This window comes from Emydura macquarii, unplaced genomic scaffold, assembly GCF_026122565.2.
Source record: "Emydura macquarii macquarii isolate MOO-44397 ecotype Brisbane River unplaced genomic scaffold, CSIRO-AGI_Emac_v2 contig_3035, whole genome shotgun sequence".
In the NCBI taxonomy this organism is placed as follows: Eukaryota; Metazoa; Chordata; order Testudines; family Chelidae; genus Emydura; species Emydura macquarii.
Window position 1 is genome coordinate 230,939 of NW_027133172.1, and position 16,096 is coordinate 247,034.

At 47.6% G+C, this 16,096-nt stretch overlaps 2 protein-coding genes across 6 annotated transcripts in view; one reads left to right on the top strand and one right to left on the bottom strand.

Annotated features, from left to right (window-relative positions):
* Positions 1–5,934, bottom strand: MRPS18B (mitochondrial ribosomal protein S18B). Its single transcript, XM_067530095.1, has 7 exons — positions 5,801–5,934; positions 4,400–4,550; positions 3,763–3,860; positions 2,670–2,738; positions 2,452–2,518; positions 1,882–1,941; positions 1–1,639 (listed from the first exon to the last, which is right to left on the bottom strand). The coding sequence occupies exons 1-7, from the start codon at positions 5,888–5,890 to the stop codon at positions 1,425–1,427; spliced, it is 750 nt and encodes a 249-aa protein (XP_067386196.1). The 5' UTR covers positions 5,891–5,934; the 3' UTR covers positions 1–1,424.
* Positions 5,764–16,096, top strand: part of PPP1R10 (protein phosphatase 1 regulatory subunit 10) — a 25,445-nt gene continuing 15,112 nt past the window's right edge. The window contains exons 1-2 of one of the 5 annotated variants that reach the window (XM_067530092.1): positions 5,764–5,901; positions 7,148–7,546. The gene's annotated coding sequence lies outside the window, so the exon portion shown is untranslated. Of the gene's footprint in view, positions 5,902–6,111; positions 6,534–6,616; positions 6,682–7,147; positions 7,547–16,096 lie in introns of those variants that run through there. The other 4 variants (XM_067530094.1, XM_067530090.1, XM_067530093.1 and 1 more) reach the window with 4 other exon arrangements.

Sequence of the window (16,096 nt, forward strand, 5' to 3'; positions counted from 1 at the left end):
AGGGAGGGAGAAGAGGCGATTGTGGGGAACTCCCTCCTTCTCCATTGCTGTAGTCCCCAGCTTCAGGCTGGGTTGCAGTGACCAAGGCAAGGGAAGTATCATGGCAAGATCCCAGCCCACGTTGCTAAGGCCACCCCCGGTCCAGCCTGCAAGAGGAGCTCAGTCCCACAGAATTGGAGCCACTGTAGGGCCTTTCCCCAGGGCTTGTCTGACCACTCCTATTTTTGTAACACGGCTATCATTGTGGTAGCTATTATACCATGGCCATTGTGGTATCTGGGTATCCACTGCCTAGAGTACATGGGACATATAGCATGGAAAGGGGAAACCATGAGAGAAGGGGGTCCCTAGCTCAGGATTTAGGACAAGAAGCACTATGACAGCAGAGAGGCTAATGGGCTGGTGACTCAAGATCGGGGTTCACTTCCCAGCTCTGACAGAGACCCTGGACAAATTCTTGCAACTCCGTAAGACTCAGGTTCTCTATCTGCAAAATAGAGATGTTAGTGATCCTTCGTTTGCCTGTTCATATTGAAAGATCTTTGGGGCAGGAACTCTCTCTGTGGGTCTGTGCAGCGCTCAGCACAATGGGGCCTGGATCTTGGTTGGGGCAGCTGCGGACAGGTGCACTGCAGGCAGGTTGTGCGTCTGTGAGCAGGTGAGAGACTGTGTTGCGCATCTGACTGAGTGGTTCCATTGGGGGTGCATTGCCTATCTGCGATTGACTAAATGCAGCTGTTCTGGTGCATGCCTGGGACTGGGCGGATTGCACTGTAGGTTGCTCAGAGAGCAGACATGGTATCTGCTAAGGCACCCACTGAAGCGTCAGCTAGGGCCCCATCACTGCTCCCCTTCCTGTCCGTCCTTCCTTCCCTTGGCCTTCATCTGCCAGACCTGCTCCAGGTTCCTGTTGCTACCAGGGGCCATCAGGGGAAGAGAGGATGGATGAAAGCACAGGATCACTGAGACCCCTGGCCAGTGTGGGGCACAGCTGGCTCTCCTGGAAGAGAGATAATTGGCTCTGCCCATACATCCCGGAGATGTGAGAGGGACATGGGTTTACACTGGGGCCAGATCAGAGCTGGCGCCCCCTGGAAGGGAAAGGCCCTGTGTCCCACGCCCATAGACAGACAGTTCCTCTGCCCCAGGAGTGGATCAGAGCTGGCGCCCCCTGGAGGGGAAAGGCCCTGTCCCATTCCCAGTCCAGCGTGGAATAACAACAGCAAGTCTCTGCTGGCAGCTTCCAGTTTATTCCCACTGGAGGCTTGGGCGGGTGCCGGCCAGGAGCTGGGCAGCTCTAACGTTTTCCCTGCAGGGACTGGGTCTAGGGCCAGTCCCTCAGGTGTGGCCGAAGGCCCAAGCTCCTCAGGGACCGGCCCATTCCCCACCTCTCCGCACACTCCATCCATTCCCGTTCCGGGGCCTCAAGGCGGGCCAGTCTCCTCCTTCAGATAGTCCTTGTACATCCTGCGGATCTTGGTGATCTCTTTTTCAGGCGGCTGCTGCCACTCGTACCAGGAGTACCAGGGTGCCTGGCTCTTCAGGGTGGGGGCAGGAGGTGTCTTGGCCACAGCCTGGTGTTGGTTGGTGTAGTCCTCATCCTGCAGCATCACCAAGGGGACGGGGAAACTCAGGAGCCCTGCGGGGGTGAGGAGGGGGAAGGCAGCTGGTGAGCAAGACACGGGTCAGTCTCCATCCACAGCACACTCCCCACCAAAGCCCTGGGCTACCCCGCCCCCAGCTCTGCCAGGGCCCCTCAATCCTGACCTGCAGACCCCTGCTATCTTGGCCCTGGACTCCTCACCAGCTCTGCCAGTGCCCCCCAATCCCAGCCCACAGCCTCTTGCTATCCTACTTTGTCACAGCCAGCTCCCTACTTACCATGGTCACGAGCTTGGTCGATCGCCTGGACCAAGCGTTTATGCTGCTTCCTGCAGACGCCTGCAGCAGAAAGAAAACAGGGGGCATCTCAGAGGGCAAGGAGACCATGGGGTTCGAGGAGCCAGTCCCAGGACAGATTGATCAGGGGGCTCCTTTGCCATTTCTGACCGGGACAGGCAGGGCTCCAGGGGATAAAAAAGGGCTGCCTCAGGTGGGGGCTGGATGGGGGAGTGGGGGTCTCCATCTCTCTAGGGAACAGGTTTCAGGGGTCAGTGCTGCCCCATTGGGAATAGGACCTGATGGGAAATGTCACTTCCTCAGTCAGTTTCATCCTTCTCTCCCCCTACCCACAAAGATTGCCTTCCCTCCCAATCCCGATATCCCCCCGAATGCAGGGCTATTCCCCCCCCCACCTCTGCACTATCTCAGCCCCCAAACTGCCCCTGCTTCCCCTCCTTTGGGCAGATGGTTACCCACCTGCCCTTTGATCTAGCCAGGAAAGTGGGTCCCTGTGGCCATGGCTGACTCCAAACCCCCTGGGCAGGGGGAGGGGAAGAGAAAGCAATGTACCTGTGTCCATGGGGTGTAAGATGACGCCTGAGTGGGGGCTCATGAACTGTTCCAGGAGCTTCACGTTCTGTTGGGGAGAGGCAGAGATGGAGCTGTGAGCAGCAGCCACCAGGGTGGGTGGGAAAGGGGCTGGCACTGGAGGGAGGACGCCAGGCTGCTGGAGACAGCCTGCCGGGGCGTGGAGGGGGCAGAAGGGCCTGAGGCGGCTTGGCTCTTACCCTGTAGTCCACGAGGAGTTTTTCGTCTCGGCAGATGGGGCAGGGGTTCCCCGCAATTTTATTTCCTCTCTGTGGAAATCAACGAGAGAAACTGTTGGAGCTGAGCTGCCTCTCCCCCCAGTCACACCCGAGCCAGACTAGGGACCACCTGCCAGGGAGAAAGTATCCCTGCTCAGCCTGTGCCCACGTTAGGCCCACCATGGTCCCACCTTGCCTGGTGCCCCATCTCTGGCAGTGATCAGCATCAGTTGCACTCGGAGAAGGTGCAAGAGCCCCTGGTGGTCAAATATGGATAGCTTGCCTCCATAGAAGAACAGCCTTTCTGACCTTCCTCGTCCCTTGAAGCATCTATCCCCTGCTATTATACATCAGGAGATTTGCAAAGGAGGACATAGTCATTAGCAACATTTTACACAGGGGTAGACAGAGGCAGAAAAGGGCAGTGACTTGCCCAAGGTCACCCAGTAGAGGCAGGAACAGCAGTCAGCTCTCCTGAGTCCCTCTCCAGTGGCTGGGTATCCTCGGCAGCCAGAGGAACACCAGCTGTGCCCTCAAATCCCACTAGACACTTATCCGGCCTCCGCTGCCCTGCTCCCTTTCTGACAGCGGCCGGAGATGATTCCCATCCTTGTGGACTAGCTGCCAATGGATCTAAGTTCTCTGGGTCCTGTTGGATGTTTTGCTGTCCTTCAAATGCCTCCCTGTTTCGTGTCACCTGTCTCCCACCAAACCAGCCCTTTCTGATTTGCTGTGGATCTCACCAAGGCTAGCCAGACCTTTGCACTTTTCACTCCGGTCCCGTTTCTAGATAAGCACCCCCCCAAGCTCTAACCACTACTAGACACCACTCCCCTGCCAAAACCCAGGACTCCTGACTCCCAGCTCCCACCTGCTCTAACCACTAGAACCTACTTCCCTCACAGACTGGAGACAGAGCCCAGGAGTCCTAGCTCCCAGGCCCCTTCCCCACAACCACTAGATCAAGGATCTCTGATCCCTAGAGCCTAGGCAGCTGAATTTCAAGTCCAAGAGTGCCCGTCATTAGCGCCAAGCCTCGGCCCTGCTGAGGGGCAGGGTGTGGGGCTGCACTCACTATGCAGGTCTTGCGGGTCTTCTGCGGGGGGATGGGTCCCTTGTGGTTGCGCCGATAGCCAAACCAGACAGGCTTGTTGCCGTATCTCTCAATGTACTCTGCGAGGGGGGGGGGGGGGGAAGAGGAGAGTTAGCTGTTCCTTGGGGGAGGGTTCACACCGAGGAGCCTAGAGAACACAAAGGAGTGCAGCTGCCATCACAGCCCCCTTTGCAGATGGGGAAACTGAGGCACAGAGGGAGGAGGATGACCAATGATCACAGTGAGCCTGATCCAGAGACAGAAACAGAAACAAAACCCAGGAATCCTAACTCCCAGACCTCTCTGCCCCCGCTCTAACCCACTAGACCCCACTTCTCTACTACAGCCAGGGACAGAACCCAGGAGTCCTGGCTCCCAGTCTCCCCACACCTCTGCTATTAACCACTAGATCCCACTCCCCTCCAAGGGCAGGGGATAGAACCCATGAGTCCTGGCTTTGCTTCCCACCCTCCCCATTCTCACTCACTAGACCCTACTCACATACATCACTCTAATGGCCTTTGGTAACAAAATCACGGTCTTTATGCCTGTTGCCAGCCTGTGAAGCACCAGGTTCTCAAGCCTAGCACCAACCCCTTCGCAACTGCTGGCCTGATACCTTCTGTCTCTAGATACTTCCAGGGCTTCTCCTTAAAGCGTGATTTGGCGTCAAAGACGACTGGCTCTGCCGACACATCTGGCTCCGTCTCCGTGCTGAACATCCGGAGCAGCGGGCGCTGGAGCCGCAGAAGCGAGGCAGCAGGAGCAGCCTAAGAAAGGATGAGGCAGGAAAGGAAGAGATAGGATCAGACCACCCCAATGAGCAGCTATCTCCACTATGTCTAGGATACTAGATGGGGAATCAATGAAATGCAGCCACCTCTGGGGTGAGGCAGCTGGGGAACGGCCACACAGCAACACAGCACAAGGATCACTCACCCATCACTGAATTGCAGCTAACTCTGGGGTAGGGCAGAGATGCCACACAGGTCTCACTTGCCCAGTGTTGAGATGCAGTCACTGAAAATTGCAGCGATTGGGCATCGCAGGCACAGTATTTTGCCCCAGTGCTCCTGTCTGAACACTTCCCTCCGCCCTATAGTTCAGCATTGTTGTGCTTCATCAGAGGTGGCTACGTTTCAGCAGAGCCCCATGCTACTGTCTGATGAAACAGCAATGCTAGTGAATGTGGAAGGTTTTACCCTTGAGGGGAAAAGGGGCTGAAAAGTGCTACCAGGAGCTTTTTAGCAAGTAGCTTTAACAATGTTTTTTGCATTTAATTTCCTGGCTGCTTTTAATAAAAAAAACAAACCCCAGTGTAATGACAAGCGGATCTGCTTCCTGCAGCTAGCCAGTCCAGAGCTGCAAGGAAACAGGAGCAGGAAGCTATGGCTAAGGTGGGTGACCCACTAGAATGGTGCCTCAGAGCATATGGCATCCTCATCTGAAATAGCCCACCCACTGGCACAACAGCACTGCGCCTCGGCTGGGCGCAGAGAGCCCATGTGGCACAGCCACTGGTCCTGGTGGGGGAATGTCACAGCCTACTGCCATCACAATCCGGCGGGGCACAGCAAGCAAGCTGGCAGGCTGTCTCAGCACGGGATAACCGTGTTGGGTTGTTACGTCGGCGTGGCAGCTGGACACCCGCGCCCACAGCACTGCAGGGCTGTAATGTCAGAAGAGGGCAATGATGTCACGTTGTGTCACCCGGGTGGCCTGACCCGCACCACTGTGGTGCTACACAACAGAACAATGCCACCTCCCGGCATGTTGCCCAATGCTACACAACACCATAACAGCACAGCAGCCATGACATCATGCTGCCCCCCCATGGTATGATGACCTCACAACACGGCAGCCGTGACGTCACGTTGTCCCACCCCTGTGGCGCGAGGACCTCACGGCACGGCAGCCGTGATGTCACAGCGCATGCCTGTATAGCAGAATGACGTCACCACGGCAAATTCATACATGCGGCGACATCAGAGCACATGACCCCCGTAGTCCCGCTCCTCACCTGGGCCCAGAAGAGCCTCCGGAACAGAGCCAACACAGGCAGGCTGCCGGCAGCCCTCCTCAGCACCACGGCGCCCCTGGAAGCCGCCATCTTGTAGTACGGTAAGCTTTGCGCATGCGCGACAACTGACGCGAATTAAAGCTGCCCGGGCAGGCAGCCGCCATTTTCTTACACGTGACCTCTACGTCAGACGGTCACGCCTTCACTTTTTCTTTTTTTTAACGCCACGTCAGTCTGGCTAACACGCTTCCGCGTGGTTACATCGCTTGGAAAGAGATTGCAAATGAGTCATAGGCTTAGTTTGAAAAGGGCGGGGGTGATCAGTGCGCATGCGCTCAGTCGACTAGTCGTCCCGCAGGCGCGCCTGCGCACAGCGCAGAGGGGAATAAAAACTGCGCCACAAGTCAAAGACAATAGCGGGCGTTGGCCGCGCATGCGCACAACCCCCTAGACGACGCCTAAGGAGGCGGTCCCACCTCCGCGCATGCGCAGTACAGCGAGTCCCGTGACAACTCTGCAAAGGCGGTGCCCATCGGCGCGGGCGTGTCGAACCCGTTCGCCTAGCTTTTCCCCGTCGCGCATGCGCACTGCGGCTCCCTCCTAACTGCGTCACAACCGTCGGCGATTTTAAAATCAATTTTCGAGGCCGGATCCCTTTCGCCCATCGAGAGGGGACAACGGCGGTGTGTTTCGATAGTGGTTTTAAATTGGTTCTCGAGTAGCCGGCCGTTGGGTAAGAGCGAGGGGGGCGTGCAGAAGACGGAGGCTTTGTTCTCTCGCCCTAGCGTGAGGCGGAGGAGGGCGGAGCCGGAGGGTGGGCGGGGCTGGATATAAAAAGCGCCGCCCGCGCGGCATTCGGCCATTCTGGGGTCTGGTTAGAGGTGAGTACAGAGCTCTTTGGAGCGCCACGCTGGGGTACTGGGTGGGGGAGGGGGCAGGCTGGCTTTGGGCTGCTGCTAGCCATTTTAAATGACCTTGAGCATTAATACTTTCTGCTGCTAATTAACCCCCTGGCTCTCATGAAGGGAATAGGAGCCTCTTAACTGAAACGGCCCCTCCCTTTAACCTTGAAACTCCAAGCCCCCTGAAAATGGGTGTTTCCCCTGAAATCCCCATTTTTGCTGCCCAGTCCCCCACCATTGCCCCTTCACACGCCCCTTGGCCTCAGAGAATTGCAAAATCTGTAACAGCCCAGGTCACTTGATTTTTATTAAAACAATTTTAAACTCAGGTTTTTGCAAAATTTAGTCTTGTACTAAAAAGTCGGGGGGGAGGGGGGGTGAAGATTGTGTCTTCTCTGTGTCTAAAAATGCTCATTGTGGTTTTTTTCCTTGTCTTCTGTTCCAGGTTGGTTTGGTCTTGAGACGGCGTCGAATTTGCTACGAGAAAGCGAAAAATCCCCCCCACTTGGTCCTTGGAAGACACAAAAAAGCAGCCACCAAATTTTCGACCGTCCTTGGGAGCCGTTCAAATTCTTTGTGACCTGAAGGAAACTGCCACTTAAACATACCAAAAGACCAAACAAAAAATAATTAGCAACAACCTGTCCTCATCCTTTTTTTAAATCAAGCAACTTTTTGCATCTCTTTATCTCGACAAACCACCAAAAACCCCAAAAAGTTGCTGTTTTTTTTAAGCCATGACCAAAAACAAATCAATTATTTTTTTTCTTTAAAATACACCACTTTAACCAAAAAAAAAACCCCCAAACCTTGAAGCGCTGTCGACGAGAAAAATAATTGGATAGTAAGTGTCGAATTTTCAACCAACTGACCAAAACAAAAAAAAATTCCTCCTCTGTACCAAAAAGAATTAATGCCAGGAAGAAACAAAAAATGTGTATATAATTGAGAGGAAAATAGGCTTTGTTTCAGGTGGTTAACCCTTAAAAGACAGGCATTTTTCAAAATATGAATGCATATTTATAAGGAGTACGACGGTCTCTTAGACAAATCCATCGTCTCCAGGAATATGAAGGGTTAATGAGCTCCCACACAAAAGATGGCGGTGACTGAGGCATAAAGTGTCGCTTCTTTGTGTGGGAGACGAGGAAAATGAGCAATCTGTACATAAAGATTGCAGGGTAAGGTGGGCTATAAGTGGTGAAAGATCTGGGGCATTAGCAAGCAATGGGTTGATTTAAAAGAAAAAAAATCTTAGTGATATGTCAAATCCTTTTCTATATTTTTAAATTCAATGTAATTGTTAGGTTTTTGTGATTTTTATTTTAGAACCCTGAGTACCACTTTAATGTCTTTGCGTATATGTGTAGTAGCTGGGGGAAAAGGGCAATCTTTAAAAATCTGGGTGGCAATCTACAAATAAAGATTGCAAGGGTTTTTTTTTTTTTAAATTTAAAAATTTGTTTTTAGAATTCAGTAACTAATTTTTAAAAAGATCAGCATGAAATTTGATAACGTAGACTCCAGTGACAATGAAATGTGCTTTTAAAAATGTGACTTTTTTAGCTTTCTATTTCCCCCTCCCTATTCAAAGATGGCGAAGCTGTTTTGTCTCCTTGTCTTTGTTCCTGGCAAGCAGCTTTTTCTTTTCTTTTTTTTTTGTGCAGGTTGATCCCATTTTTACCCCCCTTTTTTCTGCCCCTCCTTTTGGGGGGAATGACAAATTAGCCCCCTCCCCCCGGCTGAATTGGTGGGGGGAGATTCTATAGTTGAACCTGACTCTCTAAAAAGAATTGGATTTGATTTCCCCCCTCCCCCCCAATTGCATTTTGAATAGATGTAGTTTTGTAGGATTGAGACTACAGGGTGCAAAGATCTGTGTGTGTGTGTGTGTATATATATCTCTATCTATATGGTGGGGGCTGCATTGTTATATGAATTCCATCTTAATAGATACTAAAGCCTTTTTTGTTTGTGTTTTTTTTTCCCTCCCCCTAAAATGGCGTCTGCCTCATTTTGTCTCTTCCTGTACAAAAGCAAGAACTCATGGGCAGGGAGGTGATGTAACCAGCTCTGAGCAAACTCCTCCCACTGAATGGCTTGCATTTGGAGGCATGAGATGGAAGGAATGAGAGATGGGGGAGGGCGGGGGAGAGGAGGAGGGGAATGCACCCTTCCCCCCCCCTTCTTTCTAAACTGGTCTAACCGAATTCCACTCCCAGTTGCTTCATCTACAGGAGTTCTCTAGGTACAAGTTAATATATGAGTACAAAGTATGATCCTAAGTCCACCAGGTTTCTTTCTTTTTGTAGGTTTCAACATAACCCATGAGTTTGGACCTCCGCTGTCTTTGTCTGTCTTACCTGGCTGTATTTGTAACTTAAATTGATTTCTATCCAGCTTCCATGCTACTTTAAAGCAGACGGTCTGCTTTGTCTCCCTCCTACTTTGTCATTTTTCTGGTACCTGTTTTAGACTTTCCGATCGGAAGTTGGGAAGCATTCCTCTTTATCAGTTAATGTAATCTGATTTGTCATAACAGATGTGAAATGCTATCACTGGACTCCAAAGGTGCTGTACATAATCCACAAATCTGTGTCAAGGATATTCTGGGGGTGGGACGGGTGCGTGCATCTTCTCTAGCCACACACACCCCAAGTGTCTTGTTGGGCAAGGGAAACGTAAAAAGTCTTGTATTCAATTAATGTGCCACGTTCCACAGTGCCATAGTTCCTGTACAATGTACTAGAAAAAGAAGTGATCATTAGGAAAAAAAGGGAAGCCCTCATCAAAGGGAGGGGAACAGCCACAATTCACGGGTAAGCAAACCTTTCTGGTATTAATTACATTTCACAACCTTCATTTCTGTTCCAGACCACTTTGCTTATTTCTTTTTGATTCTTCTTCCATTGTCAACTCCGTGCAGTGACATCTACTGATGCATGCAGAGGCTGTAAGGATATTTTGAGTCTTGATTTAAGCTTGCCAATCTGCTAAGACAACTACAAATTTAATTTTTTGCGACTTTAAATTAGAGCGCGCCAGTTTCTTTTAACCGAACCAACCCATTGGATCTGCATGAATCTCAGATAGCTTTTAACCAAGGAGATGCTGCTTTTGTGACTGGATTTTTTTTTTAACTGCTGGATTTTTGGGGGGGCTGTTTCTAACATGAAATGGACTTCACAAAGCAGAGTTTTCAAATACAGCCGGTTAAATACCTGCTGAAGTGTCCAGTGGTAGCATTTCATGTAAAGCAGCATTTTAGTCTCATATTGGGACTGAACAATATACAGCCTGAAATGGCCTGATCCTGAAACATTGAGCTGCTCTCAATTTTCTTGAAGTCATCAGGAGTTCTGGGTGCTAAGTTTCTCTCAGGATTGGCCTTAGCAGCTGTTTACATTAAACTTGTGTATGGTGCAGGTAGGATGAGGTAAGTTGTATACAAGGGAGCAAACTATAGCAAAGACCTTGTAGGTTTAGAACTGACCTAACTAGATGATTTTTGTGCAGACGGTGGGTCCTCTTTTAAGACTGGAACCATTTGTCCAACTGTGAGCATGTTGCAGTCCTGTGTGCGTGTAAATTTCCAAGCACGCAGGGAAGGCTAAGGGAGGTGAAACGTGCTAAATAAGGAAAATACAAAAGATGCAACAAGAGTTAGATGAAGCAGCAATGGGTTGTGTAGCCTCTTAATGGGAATAGCAAATCTGTTTAATTTTATGATACACATGCAATGAGAGGAAAGTGTTTAAACATTTAGGAAATAAACCAGAACCCATTCAGACATCTAAATAGACTACACACTTGATAACCTACGGTTTGTTAGGCAAACTTTTGAAACGGGGGGCCTGTCTCTCAATGCTCTTTCTTAAAAGCATTATTTAGACTAAATTCTAAAAGAACATGATCCTCCATTTGGGAGTTTTGAAGATGGGTTTAAAAATCAACCAAGTGAGGCTAAATGTGGGATACAACACAGTTCCCCCAACCTGCTTGGTTTTAATACAGGTGGGGGACTGTCAATCAGGTAGTAGGCCTGTTAAAACTTTCTTGCCAGAAGCCTAAATGATTGCAGAACAAGCTGAGTTTAAAAGATCACTGGCTGCATAAAATAAAGAGAGCAATAAGGGTCTGGCTAAAGTATGTTAATACCACTCTCTTTTTTTTAGAACCCCAATACGTGAAATTTCTGTACCTTAGTAGCTCTTGACAGGTGTTAAGAGCACCTGATGATTAGTGAGAAGGGTGCAGCTTCTATTTGTCAATTCTATTCACAGGCTTTTTGTTCTAGGAGTCATCTGCTCCTGTGGTCCTTCTCCTTCCCCTACCTTTCTGAAGTTGTAATCCCATGGTCTCTCTTTGGCTATGAGATTAGGAGATGTAAGATGGGGCTGGGAGAAGTAAGACACTGAGATGCCAAAGGGACAAAGATGCTGTTTCATCCGTGGTTTTCCTTCACTGAGTGAAGAGAAACTTGCAGCCAGAAGCTGAAGTGCACTCTCTGTGCTGTAGCCTAGTGACCTTGACCGAGTCACTGGCGGGTTCTCTGTCACATTTGGCACCTCAGTTATGCTGAGACCATATTTGGAAAGATTGTAAAGATAACTTTTTTTATTTGACGTAGCATGGCCTATCGGTGAAACTGTTTAATGTCTAGACCCCAGGGGAAATAATTCAGTTGTAAGGAAATCAATAGGTCTCTGAATACATGGGGATCCAGATTTTAAATTGAAAAATCTGGCTGAATCTAGTCTTGGTTTAACTCTGCTGTACTCACTCCAGTGACTATTGTGTCCTTCCTTTCCAGGGGAAGGGGAGTACTTGCATTTTTTAGATACAAACTAATCCTAGTTTCCTTGACATAAGTGGAGGGGGAGAACTCTCTCATTAGAGCACAGTACTGGGAGTCAGGACTCCTGGTCTGTGCCTGGATTTGGGAAAGAATGTGGAGAGTTTGCAGTGGGACTCGTGTCTTTGGATGAGAGTCTGGCAATTAGAGAAGCGGGGGACTGGGGGTCAGGACTTCTGGGTTCTAATCATCTTTGATCCTAAAATGGAGACTTAAGCATATTTAAAAAAAAAAAAAAAAAAGCTGCCTGCTCGTTTTCCCCATCCTCAATGGGGACTGAAGTGGGAAAACACTGTGTGGCTTATTTTGTTACTAGAGTGCTTTGAGATCCTCAATTAGAAGGCATTACAGGAGGATTATTCTATCAGGATTTAATGAACAGCTGTTATTTTTTTAGCCTTACAGTAACTGGCAGTTCTCAATCACTCCCCAGGGGCAGGGATTAGAATACCAAGTCTTAAAAATCCTTTGATGTATATTAATAGGATTATAGAATATGAAGATATCTGTCTTCATTGGACTAAAATCCTGATTTGTCTCTAAACTGTAAGTACAAAACAACTCTCTCTGTGGTGTCCAGTCATATGGGATCTAACTTCTCAACTGTACTGGAACACTGCTTGTGGAGGGGTTTAAATCCTAATAGATCGGTAGCCGTGCTTTGCTTGTGGTGTCACCTGTCCTCCCTATCTTTCTATCCCATCCAGACCCTCAAGGCTCTGTATGTATGTCATGTCAGTAGCTGCTTCTGGCCCCTCTGGATGTCCTGCTTGCTTCAGTAAATCCCATCACCCATAGCATTCAGAAACTGACCCAGTCTCTGCAGGATTCCTTTGTCTTTGGGGCGGGAGCACGCAGCTGGCTTTCTCTGAAATTGGCACAGCCGTATAGTCTTGACGCTCTTTACGTCAATACTGGCTGGCTAGATCTTGGCAGTGGATAAATACAGGCTGCTCTGAAGAGAGTGCCTGTTGTATGACCTGCTGCTTCAACCAGCTCTCTGTATCTTCCTTGGTTCATTATTGCCCATCAGTGCTGTCATTAGCACTGGGAGAAATTAATTAGATCTCTTACAAAGGGGGTGAACCACAATTTCAAATCTAATTGAATTAAAAACTTTGCAGTCTTTCTCACCCAAGGCTCCCGTGAGATGGAGTTTAACATACCAGGCTGAAATTGTAACATCTAAAAATGCCTTTACCTGTGTTTAATAACTTCAGCTCACACCCAAAGGATATTTTAAAATCTATCATGGGGAAAAGTTTTGGTTACTTACTCTTTTTCTCACAGAGGAGTGAGTTAGTTCGTGTCTTGTTTCTAATCAATTTCACTTCTTGTTCTCTGCACCTAAGCTGCAAGGTTTGGTTGAAAATTGATGGTTGAATTTTGCTCAACATTCGTTAGCTCTTGTAAATTTGTTTAGTCTGCTTAAAAAAAAGTCTTGCTTCTTGTATTCTTTTAAGTGATAGTGACACCAGTTCAATGATTAATTTTCTAGCATAACCTTTTTTTGGCTAACAAATGTACCTAATGTTGCTCTTCTTTACCAGCTTGACCTGTTCTGATTTTTTTTCCCAGAAGGAAGTAGTCTATTGACTCACATTCATTGACTGTACCTTGTAAATAATTGTGCTGTTTATGTGTATTTACAGAAACTGTCATTAATGTTGAATAGAAATATGTAAGAATATTGCTTAAAAGTTCACATCACTGGAAGCATTTCTTGCACCATATTAACTGTAAGCCTGATATTCAGGTGCACTGACTTCAGTTGGAATCCCAGATGTTCAGGATTTCCGAATATCAATATTTTTAGGATTAGGGGAGAGGAGATGGAAGCTGATATTTATCATGCACTCTGTTCTGCAAATATCACAAATTGGTTTCTGCCTTGCTTCTTTGCCAGTTCAGCCAATTTATCGGTGCTTTACGCAGTGTCACTATTTAATTGGTATTAGACTTCAATTTTTGGGAGACTTAAGCCTCTCGACAATTGAATAATTCCATTTTTTTTGGTTCAATTCAGAGTGCAGCTCTACTCAGAGAAGCAACTCTGTAAAAGGCATTGTGTGGCTCTGTCCCTGAACTCTAGATCCTCCTTTACTCAACTGGCAAATAAATGGCTTTCAGCCAGCCCTGCAAATTCAGGCTGGGATCCGTTTGTCAAACTGGATTCAGTCTTGCACAATCTATTTATGATTGAAAGCAAATTCAATTCTGCCCTCGTTTTAGCTTGATTTCAATAAGCTTATCCAGATGTGACAGTGGGGAAGTTGGACCTGCAATTACATTGCGGCTCATGGGTGAGCCTAGTACAGACTGTGGCACACTCCCTTAAAGCCTGTTTGGTTCTGTGGGGTTAACAGGGATCAAATGTATGATCACTAAAGTTAGCAGATCTGATTCTAATGCACACAGCAACCAGAGAAGAAGATGCCTTTAGTCATTTTTAAAGAGTAGAGCCATGCTTCAAGGAATTGTGGGCCAGATCACCAATTCCTTTCAGTGGAGGTGAACACCTAACAGATGACATAGCTAAAGTCTTAACCTGTTCAGTTATATTGTGTTTTCCTTTGATTAGCGTTGTGTGGTGTTGCAGCTGTTGTGCTCCACCCCAGAGGTGGCCGCATTTCAGGAACTGACGTGAAGTGACTCCACTCTAGCTTGTCTTTATCTGGGTAGCTTGCTGTTTGAGAGCATTGTTTCTTAAACCTGCTCTTTCCTATATCTGGCAGTGGAATCTAAACAAGTTTGACTTGTTGATTTCCATGGCCAACAGTTGGCCAAATTTTCCAACCAAAAGTTCCTTAATTGCAAAAGCCTATTCTACAGCTCAGTGTCCCGAACATGTGCAGATCTGAGCATTTAAATGCAGGGATTAGTGTATTACTTGAAAAATAAGACACTAATGCCAGAATGTGACTAATACCAATACCAGAGGATCTTTTTGGGAAGTTAGGATAAAAGTGGTAAATAGGCAACCATTCTCCGTTATGTAAATTTCATACGATGCATTTGTTCTCCATGAAGCAGGGATATGTTGACCAGCACTCTGTCACAAGTGTTGGCTTCTTTTCAATCATTGACGCTGCTTTCAAATGAAATGCCCTTTTTGGGGAGGAAAGGACTGAGACATGCTGCTAGTGATGTGAACTTCTGGGGTGCGTGCAAAACAGATAAAATGTTCATGGCTTTGCCCAGAGTTTGCATCTGAGTTTCATCTAAAGCTGTTGACCTTAGACTGCTCTTTTATCAAATTAACAATAGAAAAGCTGTTTCCTATAAATGCTGCTTAAAACTGTTTTGAAATGTGATTCTGTTCTGAAATGTCTCTAAAATGGCATCTTGTCAAGTCATGGATAATTCCTGTTTTTCATCTAGCACTTTTCATCAGTAGATCTCAAAGCACTGCACAATCTTCCATCTAGTTATTCTCACAACACCCCTGTGAGGTAGAGCAGTGCTATTATCCCTGTTTTACATATGGGGGACATGAGGCCCAGAGTGCTAAGTGACTTGCCTTCGGTCACACAGGAAATCTAGTGGACTAGGGAATTGCACAGAATTGGGAACCGTAGGGTTTAATTCTTTAATACTGGACCATGCCCCCATATTGAGACGTGTTTGATTGCAGAGCCAGATTTGTTGAGATCATGAGACCAGCAGAATCTATTAATGGTGATATACAAACAATAAAAAAAACAAAACCTTAGCCTGTCTGGTCCCAGGTTGGGTTTGTAAGGGGAGCCAGTTAGCAAAAAAAAAAAAAAAAAAAAAAACTTCCTACATGTATAACCTGACATGCTTGATTTGGAATCATGGACGCGCACACAATGCCATTTTATAGCAGCTTTTCAGAGTGGAACGCTGTTAATTTCCTTTGTATTACAGCTGAGCTGGCTGACACTGCAAAAGTCCATGTTCAGGGGCTTGGAACTTCATGTTGCCTCAACCCCATTCCAGTTGACTGTGGGTCAAGCTTATTGGCCCAGAGCATGGGATCAAACTATGCCCATATCGTGAACTTCAGTCCAAATTAGGCTTAAAATTATATAACTGAAACCTTGAATATGTTTTTTGATGTTTTCAGAGGTGAACTGCGATGTTCTTGCTGATGAAGGTTTGAGTTTAGGATGGGGTCGATTGTTTCAGGAGAAATACAGAACTGTTAGGTAACAGGGAAATAACTTTTTTAGTTGTGCATCAGAGAAAGGGTGGCATCTTCTGGCTTGAGGCACAGGACTTCTGGGTTCTAGTCTCGTCTCTTGAGCAAGGAGACTGGGAGTCAGGACTTGTGTATGTGATTCCTGGCTTGGCTACAGACTTCCTATGTGACTTTTGTTGGGTCATATAACCTCCCTCTCTTTATATTTTTGCCTATAACATGGGAATATTAACTTGGTTCCCTAGCGATACTTAAAGTGAGGAAGAAAAGTGTATCTAGTTCTTAATGCCAAAAATTCCAGGCTTCCAGCCGGACAACAGGATGCAAGAAACCTTATAAATAGACTTAGACTTTCTATTCAAGTGTTAATACCT